At 39.3% G+C, this 13,244-nt stretch overlaps 1 protein-coding gene across 1 annotated transcript in view; it reads left to right on the top strand.

The window, feature by feature from the left end:
• Positions 1-13,244, top strand: part of ush2a (Usher syndrome 2A (autosomal recessive, mild)) — a 169,802-nt gene that overhangs the window by 85,592 nt on the left and 70,966 nt on the right. Inside the window, exons 46-50 of the mRNA XM_029498572.1 lie at positions 1,324-1,479; positions 4,100-4,247; positions 5,698-5,840; positions 12,578-12,703; positions 13,199-13,244. The exon at positions 13,199-13,244 is cut by the window's right edge and continues 25 nt beyond it. Of these exons, the coding sequence (XP_029354432.1) occupies positions 1,324-1,479; positions 4,100-4,247; positions 5,698-5,840; positions 12,578-12,703; positions 13,199-13,244 (619 nt within the window). The remainder of the gene's footprint in view (positions 1-1,323; positions 1,480-4,099; positions 4,248-5,697; positions 5,841-12,577; positions 12,704-13,198) is intronic.

Here is a 13,244-nt window from a genome sequence, read left to right as displayed (position 1 = left end):
TTAACACACAACCGCACTTTATCTGGTCTTTCCTGTGTAGAAATGAGATCAAGCCTGCCAGTGATGAAAGCTTGTTTTTTTTCTTTTGGCATATCAGTCCTTGAGAAACATGGTTGTATTGGTGTAATTGATAAAAAAAAAATGACAAAAGTGATGTGATTCAGTACACCACCACAGCTCAACCACAGTTACAAGCAAGTAGATTTTTCATCATTTGCTGAGAAATGATAAAGCTTTACAAAAGTAGAGTTGTATTAGCACAATTAATATTATTACAGTTTCATGTGGATTTTCTCGAGTTGTTTTTTCAGTGAAGGAACATGGGATAGCAGGAAAATTGATAAAGATACATACACACACACACACACACTCACACACACTCTCTCACACACTCCTTCCAACTGAAGACTGACAAGTCAAAGTCAGGCATGAAATGTGGAAGTCAAAGAAGGAGTAATCAAACCAGAGTGCTATAGAGAAGACAAGGTACTTTGATATTGCCACTGACTTGAGAAGGGAGATGATATAGCAGTCCTGAGCAAAACAGTGGTATCAAGATGGGAGGAAGAACAAAGACAAGTAGTAGTGAAACAATAGTATACCGAGAAAGCAGAGATGAGAAGATCATATTTACATAGAAGTATTACAAAAATGCAGGTAGAAACAAGCAAGACACGAAGGATGCCAAAACACTGGAGGGGACTGACTAAACAGAAGAGGAGAACTGGACATGGAAAGAAATGGTGGAAGGAGAAAATTTAAGAAGATGAAGACACACTTATCCAAACTCCATACCACACATATTCAGTCCCTCTTTCTCTTTGACATACACAGAGTCAAAGACTTTGATCAGCACCTCACAGAGGAGCAGACAGATTAAAATGAGTGGAGAGAAGGAAATAAGAGGTGTGGAGGAGATAGAGTTATCCACAACCCCTTGTTTCTTTGATACACACTGCTTTCATTATTTCCCACAGAACTGATATGTGTTTGTGCTCGCGTGTTTGTCCATCTAAATATTTTGCATAGGCTTGCACAGTGTAATTTTCTTATCCTTTTTCTTTGACTAGCCTTGCATAACCTCAATTTGGAGGCCTCTCTCTTTTGATCACTCAGTCAGTCTCAGCCAGTATTCCTCTCTCTTGAACTCTCCTATCTTTTCATGAATCACTTTTCTCCCATCACTGTGATGACTCTAATAAATAAATGTGCCATGAAAATAATCTGTGTCAGACATCGTTGCCTTCCTCTTCGTGAGATATATAGAGCTTGCTTGGCCCAAGACCTTACATGTCTCTCTTTGTGTGACGCTCTGTTTCTTAGATGGTGATGGGCTGTTGGATGGAAGTACAGCAGCCGGCAGCTGGTTGTCTGTGACTGACCTACAGCCTTACACCCACTACAGCTTCTGGATCAGAGGGTGTAACACACAGGGATGTGTTGAGAGCTTGCCACTCAACGTTACCACACCCCCAGCAGGTACGCACACTCACAATTAACAGTAAAGATTTTCTTTGCAAAACCAAAGTATGAGTTACAAGCTTGTTTTTCATTTGAAATGCAAACAGTCATCATGAAAACATATATGCTGTGATCAGATACAGTACAGGCCAAAAGTTTGGACACACCTTCTCATTCAAATGAATAGGAAAGTGTGTCCAAACTTTTGGCCTGTACTGTACGTACGTATAAGAAAAGTGAGTCATCACACTCACAAATTGCATGAATGTGCAAATGCATGGCATCATTTTCACATTCATTTAGAAACTGATGGGAAGCAACAATTATCCTAGCATCCAAGCAATTGTTATATATGTCCAGTCAGATGGAGGAAGGTTCATTTTGAGCTTTGAGTGCAGACATAATCCATCAAACCTGTATTGTTCAGCCAAAGTATTTTTCAAGTTAATTAATCAATGCAATTTATATAGTTATTATTGTAATTTATATATGTTGAATAACTGTAAACTCAACATAAACTCAAGGAAGTAATCAAAGATTTGTTCTTATAAAAATTTATTCCATTTGCAAGCACGATGTTTTTCTGCAAACTGCAAATCATAGGTAATAATGGGTTCCCCAGCTACTTAACTAGGGCTGCTACCAACAGCGTGAGAAGAATTATCATGATGCAGCAATCTGGGATAAAATGTTACAAGGAAACATCCCTTTTGTTGTGCGACTGTAAGACTGAAACAGAGAAGTCACTCGTTCAGTGGGAAGGTACACCTCTAAATTCTGCATGATCAGAATTAAATGAATGTTTTAGACTTTCATTCATTAGTTTAATGCTCTTGCCAACTAAAAAGTTATATATACAGCTTTCTAGCTTTGCGAAAAAAAAAAAAAAAAGATTCAGTACGTACGTAGATTGTTGACTTCAGCTACTGGTCTGAATGTATATATATTATTTTATACAGCCTTTCTCTTTGTGTGTGCATGTAGAAGGTGTTCTGCTTATTCATACTGATAAATGTTAAAACTGACCAGAGCAGATGATGGTAACTATGCAGCAACAACAAATACTCCTTTAAATACCACACACACATTTTTTCCACTTTAGCTAACATTAACAAAACTGTTTAATACATGCACGTTCACAAAACTGCACCACACCCATGTCTTAGTCAGAGAACAACAAAAGACAGACTTCGGAAAGTTCTACTGTTCAAGTTCAAAACAAAGGCATAAGAAAGTATAAATTTTAAATACCAGACGTTTCCTCTCTTTCTATCTCTCTTTCTACCTCTGTGCCTCTGGCATCTCTTTAGACTTCTTTAAGGCAAACTGTCTTGATGCGTCCTTGTTCTATGAAAGAACAGAGAGAAGATAGCCAAGCAAGAGACAGAAGAGCAGAGGAGGAGGAGAGCAGAGAGAGAGAAGTGAACATAAAAGTGCATAGTTTAAAACGATTAGTGACACCTCTGATATTGTACCTGCTAACACAGCATGAGAGAGACACAGGCTCACCAACAGTGTGTGTCTTTGTGAACTATCTGTTTTGTGTGTGTGTGTGTGTGTGTGTGTGTCTGAAAGGCAAAAATCAACGTGTTTCAAGAATTACAACTTTCTCTCTGAAATAAATGCACTTAGGAAATGGCCTACTGATCTACAATAGGATCTTCTTTATTAAAAAACAATATTTTACTCGTATGCCATTAATTAGGAATTTAAATATGAATTGATCTTATTAATTGAATAATGTAAGATTTCTGTTTTAAAACACTGAAACCTTTATTAGCTTAAAAAAAATTATCACTATGTGCTTTATATCAGTATCTCTTCATACACACACATAGAAACACAAAAAGAGAAGAGGAGAAACTAATTGGACATAAAGTTGCTGAGAAATGATAATAATATATAAGAATATGAATGTGAGTGATGATTTATTTTGGTGAATAATAACACTGTTCTGAGCCAGTAATCAAAGATCATTTTGAGGCAATATTTCTCCACATCCATTGAAGTGTATGTGCGCATCTTTTGGACAAGATGTCTTCGGCAATCAGTCTTGTTGTAGTGGTAAGAGACCAGTGTGTTTGATTGAAGGGTCACTTTATACATCAAAGGGCCTGCTCTTATTTCACATCGTCAACACTACAGTCTCCTTGTGTTTGTTGTCCTTATCTCTTTCTTATTCTATCTTTCCTTACGTCTTCTCTGTTTCTGTCAAGGGCTTGACAATTTTACTGAATCAAGATGTTTTTACTGATTTTCCAACACTAACTAACACTAACTTTAACAGGAAAAAATGGGGTGGAGGGGGGGGCTTCACTGATATGGGTCATAATGCTGTTTGTGTGTGTGCTAGACAGAGATGACTAATCCCTTTTGTTCAATTCTTTACTTCACCCATCCTCTCTCCTCCACTCCACTTTAAGCAGATGTAGGGAAGTCTTTAGGACTGGAAAAGGACATCATTTATACCCATACAAAGTTGATGCTTTCTAATCTTTTTGTTCATTTCATTTTTCTGTTTTGTTTTACTCTTCATCTATTCCCAATCCTTCCCTTCATCTTCTCAGCACCTCCTTCTCACATCACCTGTTCCTCCCTCCGGTGTCCCTCTCACCGTCTCTTCTCCCTCTCGTCATAGCCCCAGACGAAGTGTCATCTCCAACGTTGATTCATGCAACTCATGACAGCCTGACAGTATCCTGGTACCGTCCTGCCCGCTCCAATGCACCAGGCCCACTCTACTACAGCCTGCAAATGAGGACATCACCACAGAGGCCAGTGATAAGGTGAATGAGAGAGAGATTTAAATATGCTGATATGTACAAGATAAACAAGTGGACAAGTTTGCAGCAACTTGTTAATTGTGCATTCAGGTGGTACCGACACAGAAACATGACAGTAAAAAGCCATTAGAGAATGTCAGACACACACTTTCTGATACACATCAGTTATATTCACCTAAAAGTGGGAGCAAACACATATGCATACACATGTACATACAAAGAGGTACATTATACAGCACAGCTGAATATGTCACATCAATATGACAGACCATCAGAAAAACAGAGAGAGAATGAGGCGGAGCGATGGGGGTTGACTCAAAAAGACAAAATATCAGAACCAGAGCAGAGGGAGATAGAGAAAATGTGATAGAATAAAAAGAGAGAGAGGGTGTGCATCTGATATGTATTCATTACATGCTTCCTGACAACAAATTGCAATTTAATCCAAGAAGAGGAGGCTCTCATTCTGTGGTAATAAATAAATGACTAGCTACATGTATTATATATCAGACAGCCATTCCCTCCTCCTCTCCTGCTATGGAAATCTCATTGTTCCCTGATTTATTCATTCATTCATCCCTTTTTTCTATCTGATGCTAAATGGTCAACGGCCCTTCATTTATGACAATATTCTTTTACTTTGATTTTTTTTCTATTATTATATGATACAGAATCAGGTATAACATTGGAATTTGATATAAAGCTTTGAAAATATTGTACAAATGGCCAGAATTGTCATTGTATTGTATAGTGCTCATATGAAATGTGTGTCACATTTAAAATTAAAATAATTTGCAAAGAATGCATTGGATTGGATAAAACTGATGTTATCTTTGTTCTTATTTTGATGTATGCCTAAAATAAAATTTAATGAAGTAGTATCTCCAGGTATGCTTTAACTACTGAACACTAATTATGATGTAGTTCTCTGTAATCTGCAATCTTTTCTTTCACCTCTGACCAAAATTAGCTCTCTTTGTGGAACCGTCGCTGCATGTATGCTAAAATTGTCAACATAATATCAGACAAATTTCTTCACCCATCCGTTATCTCTGTCGCTTATTAAGGGTAGCTGGTATTGAATTAAGGTCTGTCTGTCTGTCACAGGACCAACATACAGAGTATCTGGTTCAGTTTATTTTTTGTTAGAACATGCAGGTCAGGAGCTGTTCAATCTCTGATCGTGCATGAAAGAGGAAAAATAGATATGATGGATGAAGGTGAAAACATTCTGAAATTAAAAAGTTTCTAAATATGTAAGTAATACTGTATAAAACTTTATCATAAAATTAGCAATAACTTGTACACATGGCATCGAAATGGTATAACGGTCACCTGGAACATTATGCATATTGCTCTAGCCTTAAGTGCTAGAACACTGTTGGCAAAATTAATGGTTTGCTGTTTGTGTTTGACCACCTGTTTGATTCTGTGTATGTTCTTCTACTCCTAGGCTTGTAGAAAACGCAACAGACACCTTTTCCTATCATGTGGAAGGCCTGTTGCCATACACACAGTACCTGTTCAGAGTCGTGGTTTCACATGCCCATGGACAGACTGCTGGACCTTGGGCCACCCTGTTCACTGCAGAGAGCAGTAAGTACATATTCAGTAATGATTCACACAAGGGATCATGTCAAAAATGTAACATATTTAATAGGCATAGTTATGTTTTTTTGTTTGTTTGTTTGTAGTTGTTCATTTGCACATTTATTAAAAAAAAAAAAAAAAAAAACTAAGAAAGTGTATGACTTAAAAATAAAAACAAGTGCAGATGAGGCAGAAACCCTGAGGGCTTATCTGAAGGCCTCACCTTTGAGAAATAGAACACATTAAGAATAAAACGGACAACACCAATATCAGAAGTAGAGCTGAATATCATTTGCCTAAATATAGTCAAATGTGTTTGTTATTTTAGTAAATGCAGAAAAAGCAAAACAGGAAGCCCATATTGGTCAGAAACTTCTTGCTTCAGACAAACCTCTTTTTCACATTTTCATACTTGGTGGTGTTCATGTCAGTAGTTCAGTGGAGTTTTGAAAGTGACTGGGTGGGAGGCAGGTGGCTGACAGCAGCTGTTTGTTAGTTAGCCTCACCACTGCTGCGGAGTCAAACTTAAACTCAAGTACTTTGACAGATCTTCTGATTTTAGGTGATGATTTAAACAATACTCTTTAACAATTGAACATATGGTGATATTATGTGTAAAAAGAGCCTCGGCCCAGCCTTTCTTTTATTACCTCAAAGACTCCAAGGTTTTATTTTATACAAGTCTATTAATTTCTTGATGTTAGCGGAGAGACAGCCACAGAATGTACTAAAAATGAGGAAGGTGGTGGAAAACGGGCACAGCACGAGCAAGTGAAACACACTGACAGTGTGTGATTTGCATACTGTAAGGTGTGTGTCTGTGTGTGAGTGACCTAGCCGGTGTCATTGTGGGCTAATTGCTGTAATAGAATCATATTAGCCACTGGAACAGCCTCCTCAGTGCAAAGTTATAAATTAATTAGTACCACGCTATTATCACATACATTATCATTAAGCAGCTGAGATTTGCATACATTGGATACATGCGAATGTGTACACAAAAGTGTGTCTGTGCGCATCTATGTATGGTGTCCAGTTGCACAAACCCATTCAGACATACACAACTGCAGACATTTAGGATGCTTTAAATTATGACCTGGTGCTTTTCTCTCTTTGCTGTGCAAAAAAATTTAATTCCCTCTAGCAAACACACAGAAACAGATACACACACTTTTCACACACATTCGCAAAAAAACTGTCTAAACAGCTTTTATAGTACCTTTTTCCATGTACTCGAAAATTACACATTAACTGGACAATGTCTGTGTTTTTGTTTAGGTGTGTACCTGTGTTAATGTGAGAGTGAAAACATGCAAGCCCACCTTTTTGTGTGTATGTGAACTGCAATAGATGTGTCTGTCTGATCACACTGCAAGTCACTGTCCAACCCCCATCCCTCTGTCTTCCTTCTTTCAGAGGGCTGCATACACACACTGTCCACCTCCTTGTCCTCCTTATCAATTACACACTTCCTCAAGTAGTTTCATGCAGACTAAGTAGAACTGAATTGGTAAGACTGAAGTTGAAAAGTCTACAAAACAAGAGTCAGATAATCATCAATCAGCATTATTTAATAATGCATCGAACAACAGAACTATTGCAGGGATAAAACAATTACTAATCATTAAATGTCTTGTTTCACAGTTGAATTTTAACATCCATTCTTGGACATACGTCCACACATCGTTTTAGTGTGAATGTATCCAATCATTTAAAGTGTGCATTAAAAATTCTTTCACCACAATAATAGAATACATGATAGGTATGAAAGCTTGTAATAAGAAAGGATTTAAACCTGTGATGGTAGTAAGCCAAATGTAGCCAGACTGGATTTTCCTAACATTGATGTGTAATTTGTCACCATAAACCCATCCTCTCATCATCTTAGCAGTGACAGGAAAGGCCGCATTTGCCTCCTAATCTCTTTTCCCACACTCTACAAAAAATGGCAACCTTAGCAAGCACGTTTACGTTTCACTCCTTGTGATTTCATGTGTATCAAGACCAGCAGTCATGGGGTCGTCGTTGTTGTCTTAGTTTAGGGGCAGCCATACGTAAAGAATTGACTCTCACAAACATAAGTACATAAAATCTTAACTTGGCAATAAACTGAACATTCATTCTCATAAACTCACACACACACATTCATATACATGATCAAGTGACATACAGTATACCGCAGACCTGAATACACATGCTCATTTTTTATAGTGTAGCGGTCCTTTGGGTTTTACCCCTTTTGGAAGAGATTGCCCTCCATGTGTATGTCTAAGCTGTAACCTTGCAAGGTTTGTTCATTGTTAGAGAACTATATATATAATACTATAAGTTAACATGTCTTGGTTAATAGTACCGATCTAAATATGTATTTTCTTTTGTTAACTTCAGCTCTCTCTGTTTTTGATGTTTTTCCCTTTTTTCCGTCCTTGTCATTTTGTCAAACTTCTTTCAATGTTTTCACCTCTAATATTTTTTTTTTGGCTACTTAGAGAGAGAAGGATGAATAGAGAGAAAAGAAGATAAATAGAGAAAAAAGGGAGAAAAGAAAAATGAAGACAGCAAAAAGGTAAAATGAGGAATTGAGGAAAAAGACGAAGAGAGGAGGCGGCTAATGACAGAACAGAGAAAGAGAGACCCACGCTTCCTCCTTTCCTTTTTATCATTCCATTAAAGTTTTATATCCATCTTTTTAATGTAATTTGGTCCCTATGAATTCCTGCCGCTGCAGAACAGACAGACGGCTCCTGTGAACATAAACTCTAGCTGTGTTGGACAGCTCCCTTTCCTCTGTCTACTCCCATGTTCACACCGGCTAAGTGATCTGAGAGAGAGAGGGTGTGTGTGTGTGTGTGTGTGTGTGTGTGTGTGTGTGTGTGTGTGTGTGTGTGTGTGTGTGTGTGTGTGTGTGTGTGTGTGTGTGTGTGTGTGTGTGTGTGTGTGTGTGTGTGTGTGTGTGTGTGTGTGTGTGTGTGTGTGTGTGTGTGTGTGTGTGTGTGTGTGTGTGGACTTCATATATGTGTGTTATAAAGAGTCATGAAGAGTTTGAACAAAGCACTATTTTGACTAAATGATCTTAACCAAGTAGTCTTAGAAAGTAATTGTGGGTCTGTGTGTGTGTGTGTGTGGCAGAGAGAGCATTGAAAAAAAAAAAAAAATCGCTGTTCAACCAAACTTAAAATTAAAAATGAGTGAGAAAGAAGTAAATGAAGGACAGAAATGAGGTTAGAGGTAATGACAGAACACAAAGAATTCATGTTATTTAATGAATGAGTGACTGCATTAATAAAATAATACCCTTTTTTCCCACCATGCTGCTCGCTTACTATTTGCATATCACAAGACACCTACAATATATTATGCACACAATTATAATTCATTACCTGAACATATATGTGCATGTTGTGTTTTCTCCATCTATGTTTTTCGTTCAGGGTATTGTTGGTTCTTTAAATGAACCCTATGGAGTTGCATGCTTAAAAATGGTTTGTGTTGTTTTTAGCTGTTCCTCACTAAATATTCATTTCTGTTGATCAAACACAAAACGTTGATAGATTATGTTTTAAATGCAATATATTATATATTAATCATTTTTTCTGCTCGCTCTGTAATGCAGGATCCTCTTGGTTGCGGGAATTAAATAAATCACTCCAAAGAGTTAATGTCCGAAGAGGATATAGAAATTTTTGAATGGTTGACATTTTGAAGGCATCATAATTGTTGTAACTCAAAGACTAATGCACATCTCACATACTCCTGATGTTATCGATACAAATCAAGTTCATGACCTTGGTCATATTTCATCCTCTCACTCACCCCCTTTGCAGGGTTTTCTAAAGCAGCAATGACATTAAGTAATCTGCCGAAATACTAAAGATATGAAATGCAGTGTAAATTCACACTGTATTGCTTGTCACGTTTTGACACTGTGTCGTGAGCATCTTGATAACAGTAAAGCTCAGCATTTGTCCTCATTATGACTCCTAGGAGTCTCGACTCACCTTCAAAAGCCCAGTCACCCACATGCATAACCACAAACACACATGCACACTCAAAACCCTGTGCAAGGCTAAAAATAATACCCTTCCTCTTCTCTTCATGCGGATACACACACGTACACGCTTAAATATACATTGATGGACCCTGACCTACACACACATAGACAAAAATGTGCAAAGAAGCTGTGTAACAAATATATACGCACAAGTAAACATGCATACGCATGCACACACACACACACACACACACACACTCACACTCTCCTTCCTCCCCCTCTCCCAGCCCTTGTCAGTTGATTGTGTTATTACTATGCTAACCAAATCCTTATAAATGTGATTTAAAGCTTGGTGGTCCTGCACTCCTGTTTTAGCCTTCTGCTACTGTGTTTTACTGGCGAGAGGGGGAGTATGGGTGGCGTGTGCAGAGGGAGGGATGAAGGAACAGGGGGAAGAAAGAGGGAAAGACAGTGAGAATAAAATGGAAAGGTGTAGAGAAAAGGTAGACTAGAGAAAAGAGGAGCACCTGGGATAGAGGGAGAGAGAAGGGAAAATGAAAGAGGTGAACAGGATGGCAAGGGAAAGCTAGATAAGGAGTCAAGAAACTAGAGAGTGGTTGCTACACATTCCCTCAACACTCGTTCCTTCCTATCCAGAGAGCAGTAAAGCATCAGTAAAATAAAAAAAAAAGGAAAAAGCATCACCTGCATCTTAAATGAAAATTTCAATTGAAAAACTTAACAGCCCTTCAAATTGCAGAATTTTACACGCGCCAGTAAAGCCTAAATAACACTCAACACTTAGAGGGAGGGGGCATGGGGGAAGGGAGGAGAGAGAGAATGAGGGAGGAATGGGGGGTAACAACGGGGGTTATTTTGGTTGGTTGATGGGGGCTGGATCAAGGTGACTGGTTTGTCTTTTGTTGTGAAATTAATTGTAGTTCAGGACTTTCGGTCGGTCTACCTCTCAGTGCATCTTTCATGTCTGTTTTTGGAGTGGACAAGGTGACCAGGCAGGACAAAGCAACGCAGGCAAAACAATTGTCAAACAGACAGAAAGATGCAAAACGTCAAATTAGACAAACAAGTAGAAAGACACCCCAACGCTCCGCAAAGATGAATGAGAAAGCAGCGAAGCATGGAGAGAGGCCGGCAGACAAGCACAGAGGCAGACAGGGGGACGGGCTCCTTGGTTATTCGTGGGGTTCAGTGGACCTTTGGTGGTAATTGAATCAGTGTGAGTGCTGAGTAGAGCTAGCATAAAAACCTGTTAACCCAAAAGGTCAACTCTCTGCATTGTTTATTTAGCAGGGAGCCAGGAGAGAGAGAGAGGGAGTGAAAGAGAAAGGGAGGCCACGACACGAAGCACAAATAAGAGAGCAAAGGATGAAAATGAGAGAGAGGGAGAGAAACAATAAGGAGAAGACGGATAGACAGATGGAAGGAAAGATGGGTTGTAAGTGGGACCACTTCTGATCTGTAAAATCAGCCAAGCTTTGCGTAGCCATTTTGCATTGTTATTTATTTGTATGAGTGATAGAAAAGTGGGTGTGAGAGATAATGTATAGTAATAGTAATTTATCTTTGTGCCTTTACTGGTGATGTGTGTCCCAGAAGATACCAGAGAAAACTCCCAAAGGTATGAGCAAACTCTGGCTCGTTACTGAAAAACTTTCACTCCTATCAAACACTGAACATTAGTTGGGCTCCCAGTGTCTGTGACGTCAGCCTGATCAGCTATCAGTTTGTGGATAGTCTGCTTAATGCAACATAACTCGTTTCATGTGCATGCATATTGACAGACGCATATGCTTGCACACTTTATGTCTGTTACAGCCATGCCAGCATACGCTCATCTTCTGTCAGTCTCAGTTGTCTCTCAATTTCACAGACACACACACACACACACACACACACACAGACACGCACATACTCCACTGCCATCTGGGAAAGCCGTTAGCGGTTAGCGGTAGCACTTAGCGACGCAGCACGCTCCCTCAGTCCGCTCAGTCACCTTGATCTGCTTGCCCTTCACACAGCACCATTACTGCTATACTGCATCACTGTGGGTGTGGGCTGGAGCAAGTGCGCTAGGAAGAAGTGTGTGTCTATGTGGACATGCATCTGTGTGTGTCCATTATAGAGTAGTAGTGGGATGTAAATGCTGGGGGAGGAAGGCAGAGGGGGCATTACCTTCGAATGAGCCACCGTGTAGTGAGATATCCCTCTGAGTAGTATTCTGTAGGTTCCTGCGTGAACATATGCCAGTCATGTGTGTGTCAGTGACTTTCTGATGTGCATCTCTATTTGCCTGTACACTTCTTACCCTCAAAATGATCATTTTCTGGTCTTACTATGAGAAGGTAACACAATGAACATGACAGTGAATATGAAAACACACTGCATCCAAACCAAGCGTTACGTTATTCCAAAAAACTCTTTGTGGTTACTGCATCAGCTCCATCACCTGAATTCCTTGCTGAAAGACACACTGACTTGCATTCAGAAAGTCATGAGTGCTGTATAAATCCATAAGTACAATCTTAACTTACTCGGGGAGAAATTGAGAAAGAAAGAGTTTCTGTGTTAATCCCCTAGATAGGGATGGCAAAATCACTCTTTGTCCTTCTGATGTCGTTCTCAATGTTACTTGTCAAGTAATTTAGTAAAAAAAATTCAAATTTTCATCATCCTTCATAAGTACACACACAAATTGAATATTTTTTTTCTTCATCTACTTCCTTGTCTGCAGGTCCAGGACCAATCGACAGCCCAACTGTGTCAGCGCTTCAGTCCCGAAGTGTCACCGTTAACTGGGTTCCTCCCGCACAACCAAATGGCATTATCAGCAATTACAACCTCTATCTTTGGCTCAGCTGTACCCCTTCTATCAATTTTAAGACCAGATCAGCCTCAGACACCAGAAAGATGCTCAGTTCCTGCTTATCTCATGCAAATCTCAGCGCAGATCATGGCCTCAAGCCAACATCCAGTCTCGACTCCCCTGACTCAAGTCACATCCCCGTTTCTCCTTTTAACATGAGCAAAAATGGCAGCTCAGACACAATCCTTGGCACTAAACCCAACTTTGTTCCTAAACCTTTCTCTAGCTTAAGGCCTGTTATTGTAGACCACAGCCATATTCAGTCTACTCCTGTCAGCAAGACAAGCCAAGGCCCCACTTCCCTTTCATTTCACCCCACTGAAGCCAATATAACCAGTGTAAACCCAAATCCCACCCTTTTATACTATAACCCAGACATCAATTCAACCAGCTCTACCTCTAAACCTTTTATGATACAAAACTCCCTTCAAAGCCCCTTCACTGATTCCTTTAGTGAAGCTTCAGACTTAAATTCATTGCCACAGTCAGCTACTGTTCTGGGCAACACCACGAGCTACACTTTCCTCGACCTACT

The sequence above is a fragment of the Echeneis naucrates genome, chromosome 3 (genome assembly GCF_900963305.1).
Source record: "Echeneis naucrates chromosome 3, fEcheNa1.1, whole genome shotgun sequence".
In the NCBI taxonomy this organism is placed as follows: Eukaryota; Metazoa; Chordata; class Actinopteri; order Carangiformes; family Echeneidae; genus Echeneis; species Echeneis naucrates.
This window is presented reverse-complemented; position numbering and strand designations above follow the sequence as displayed.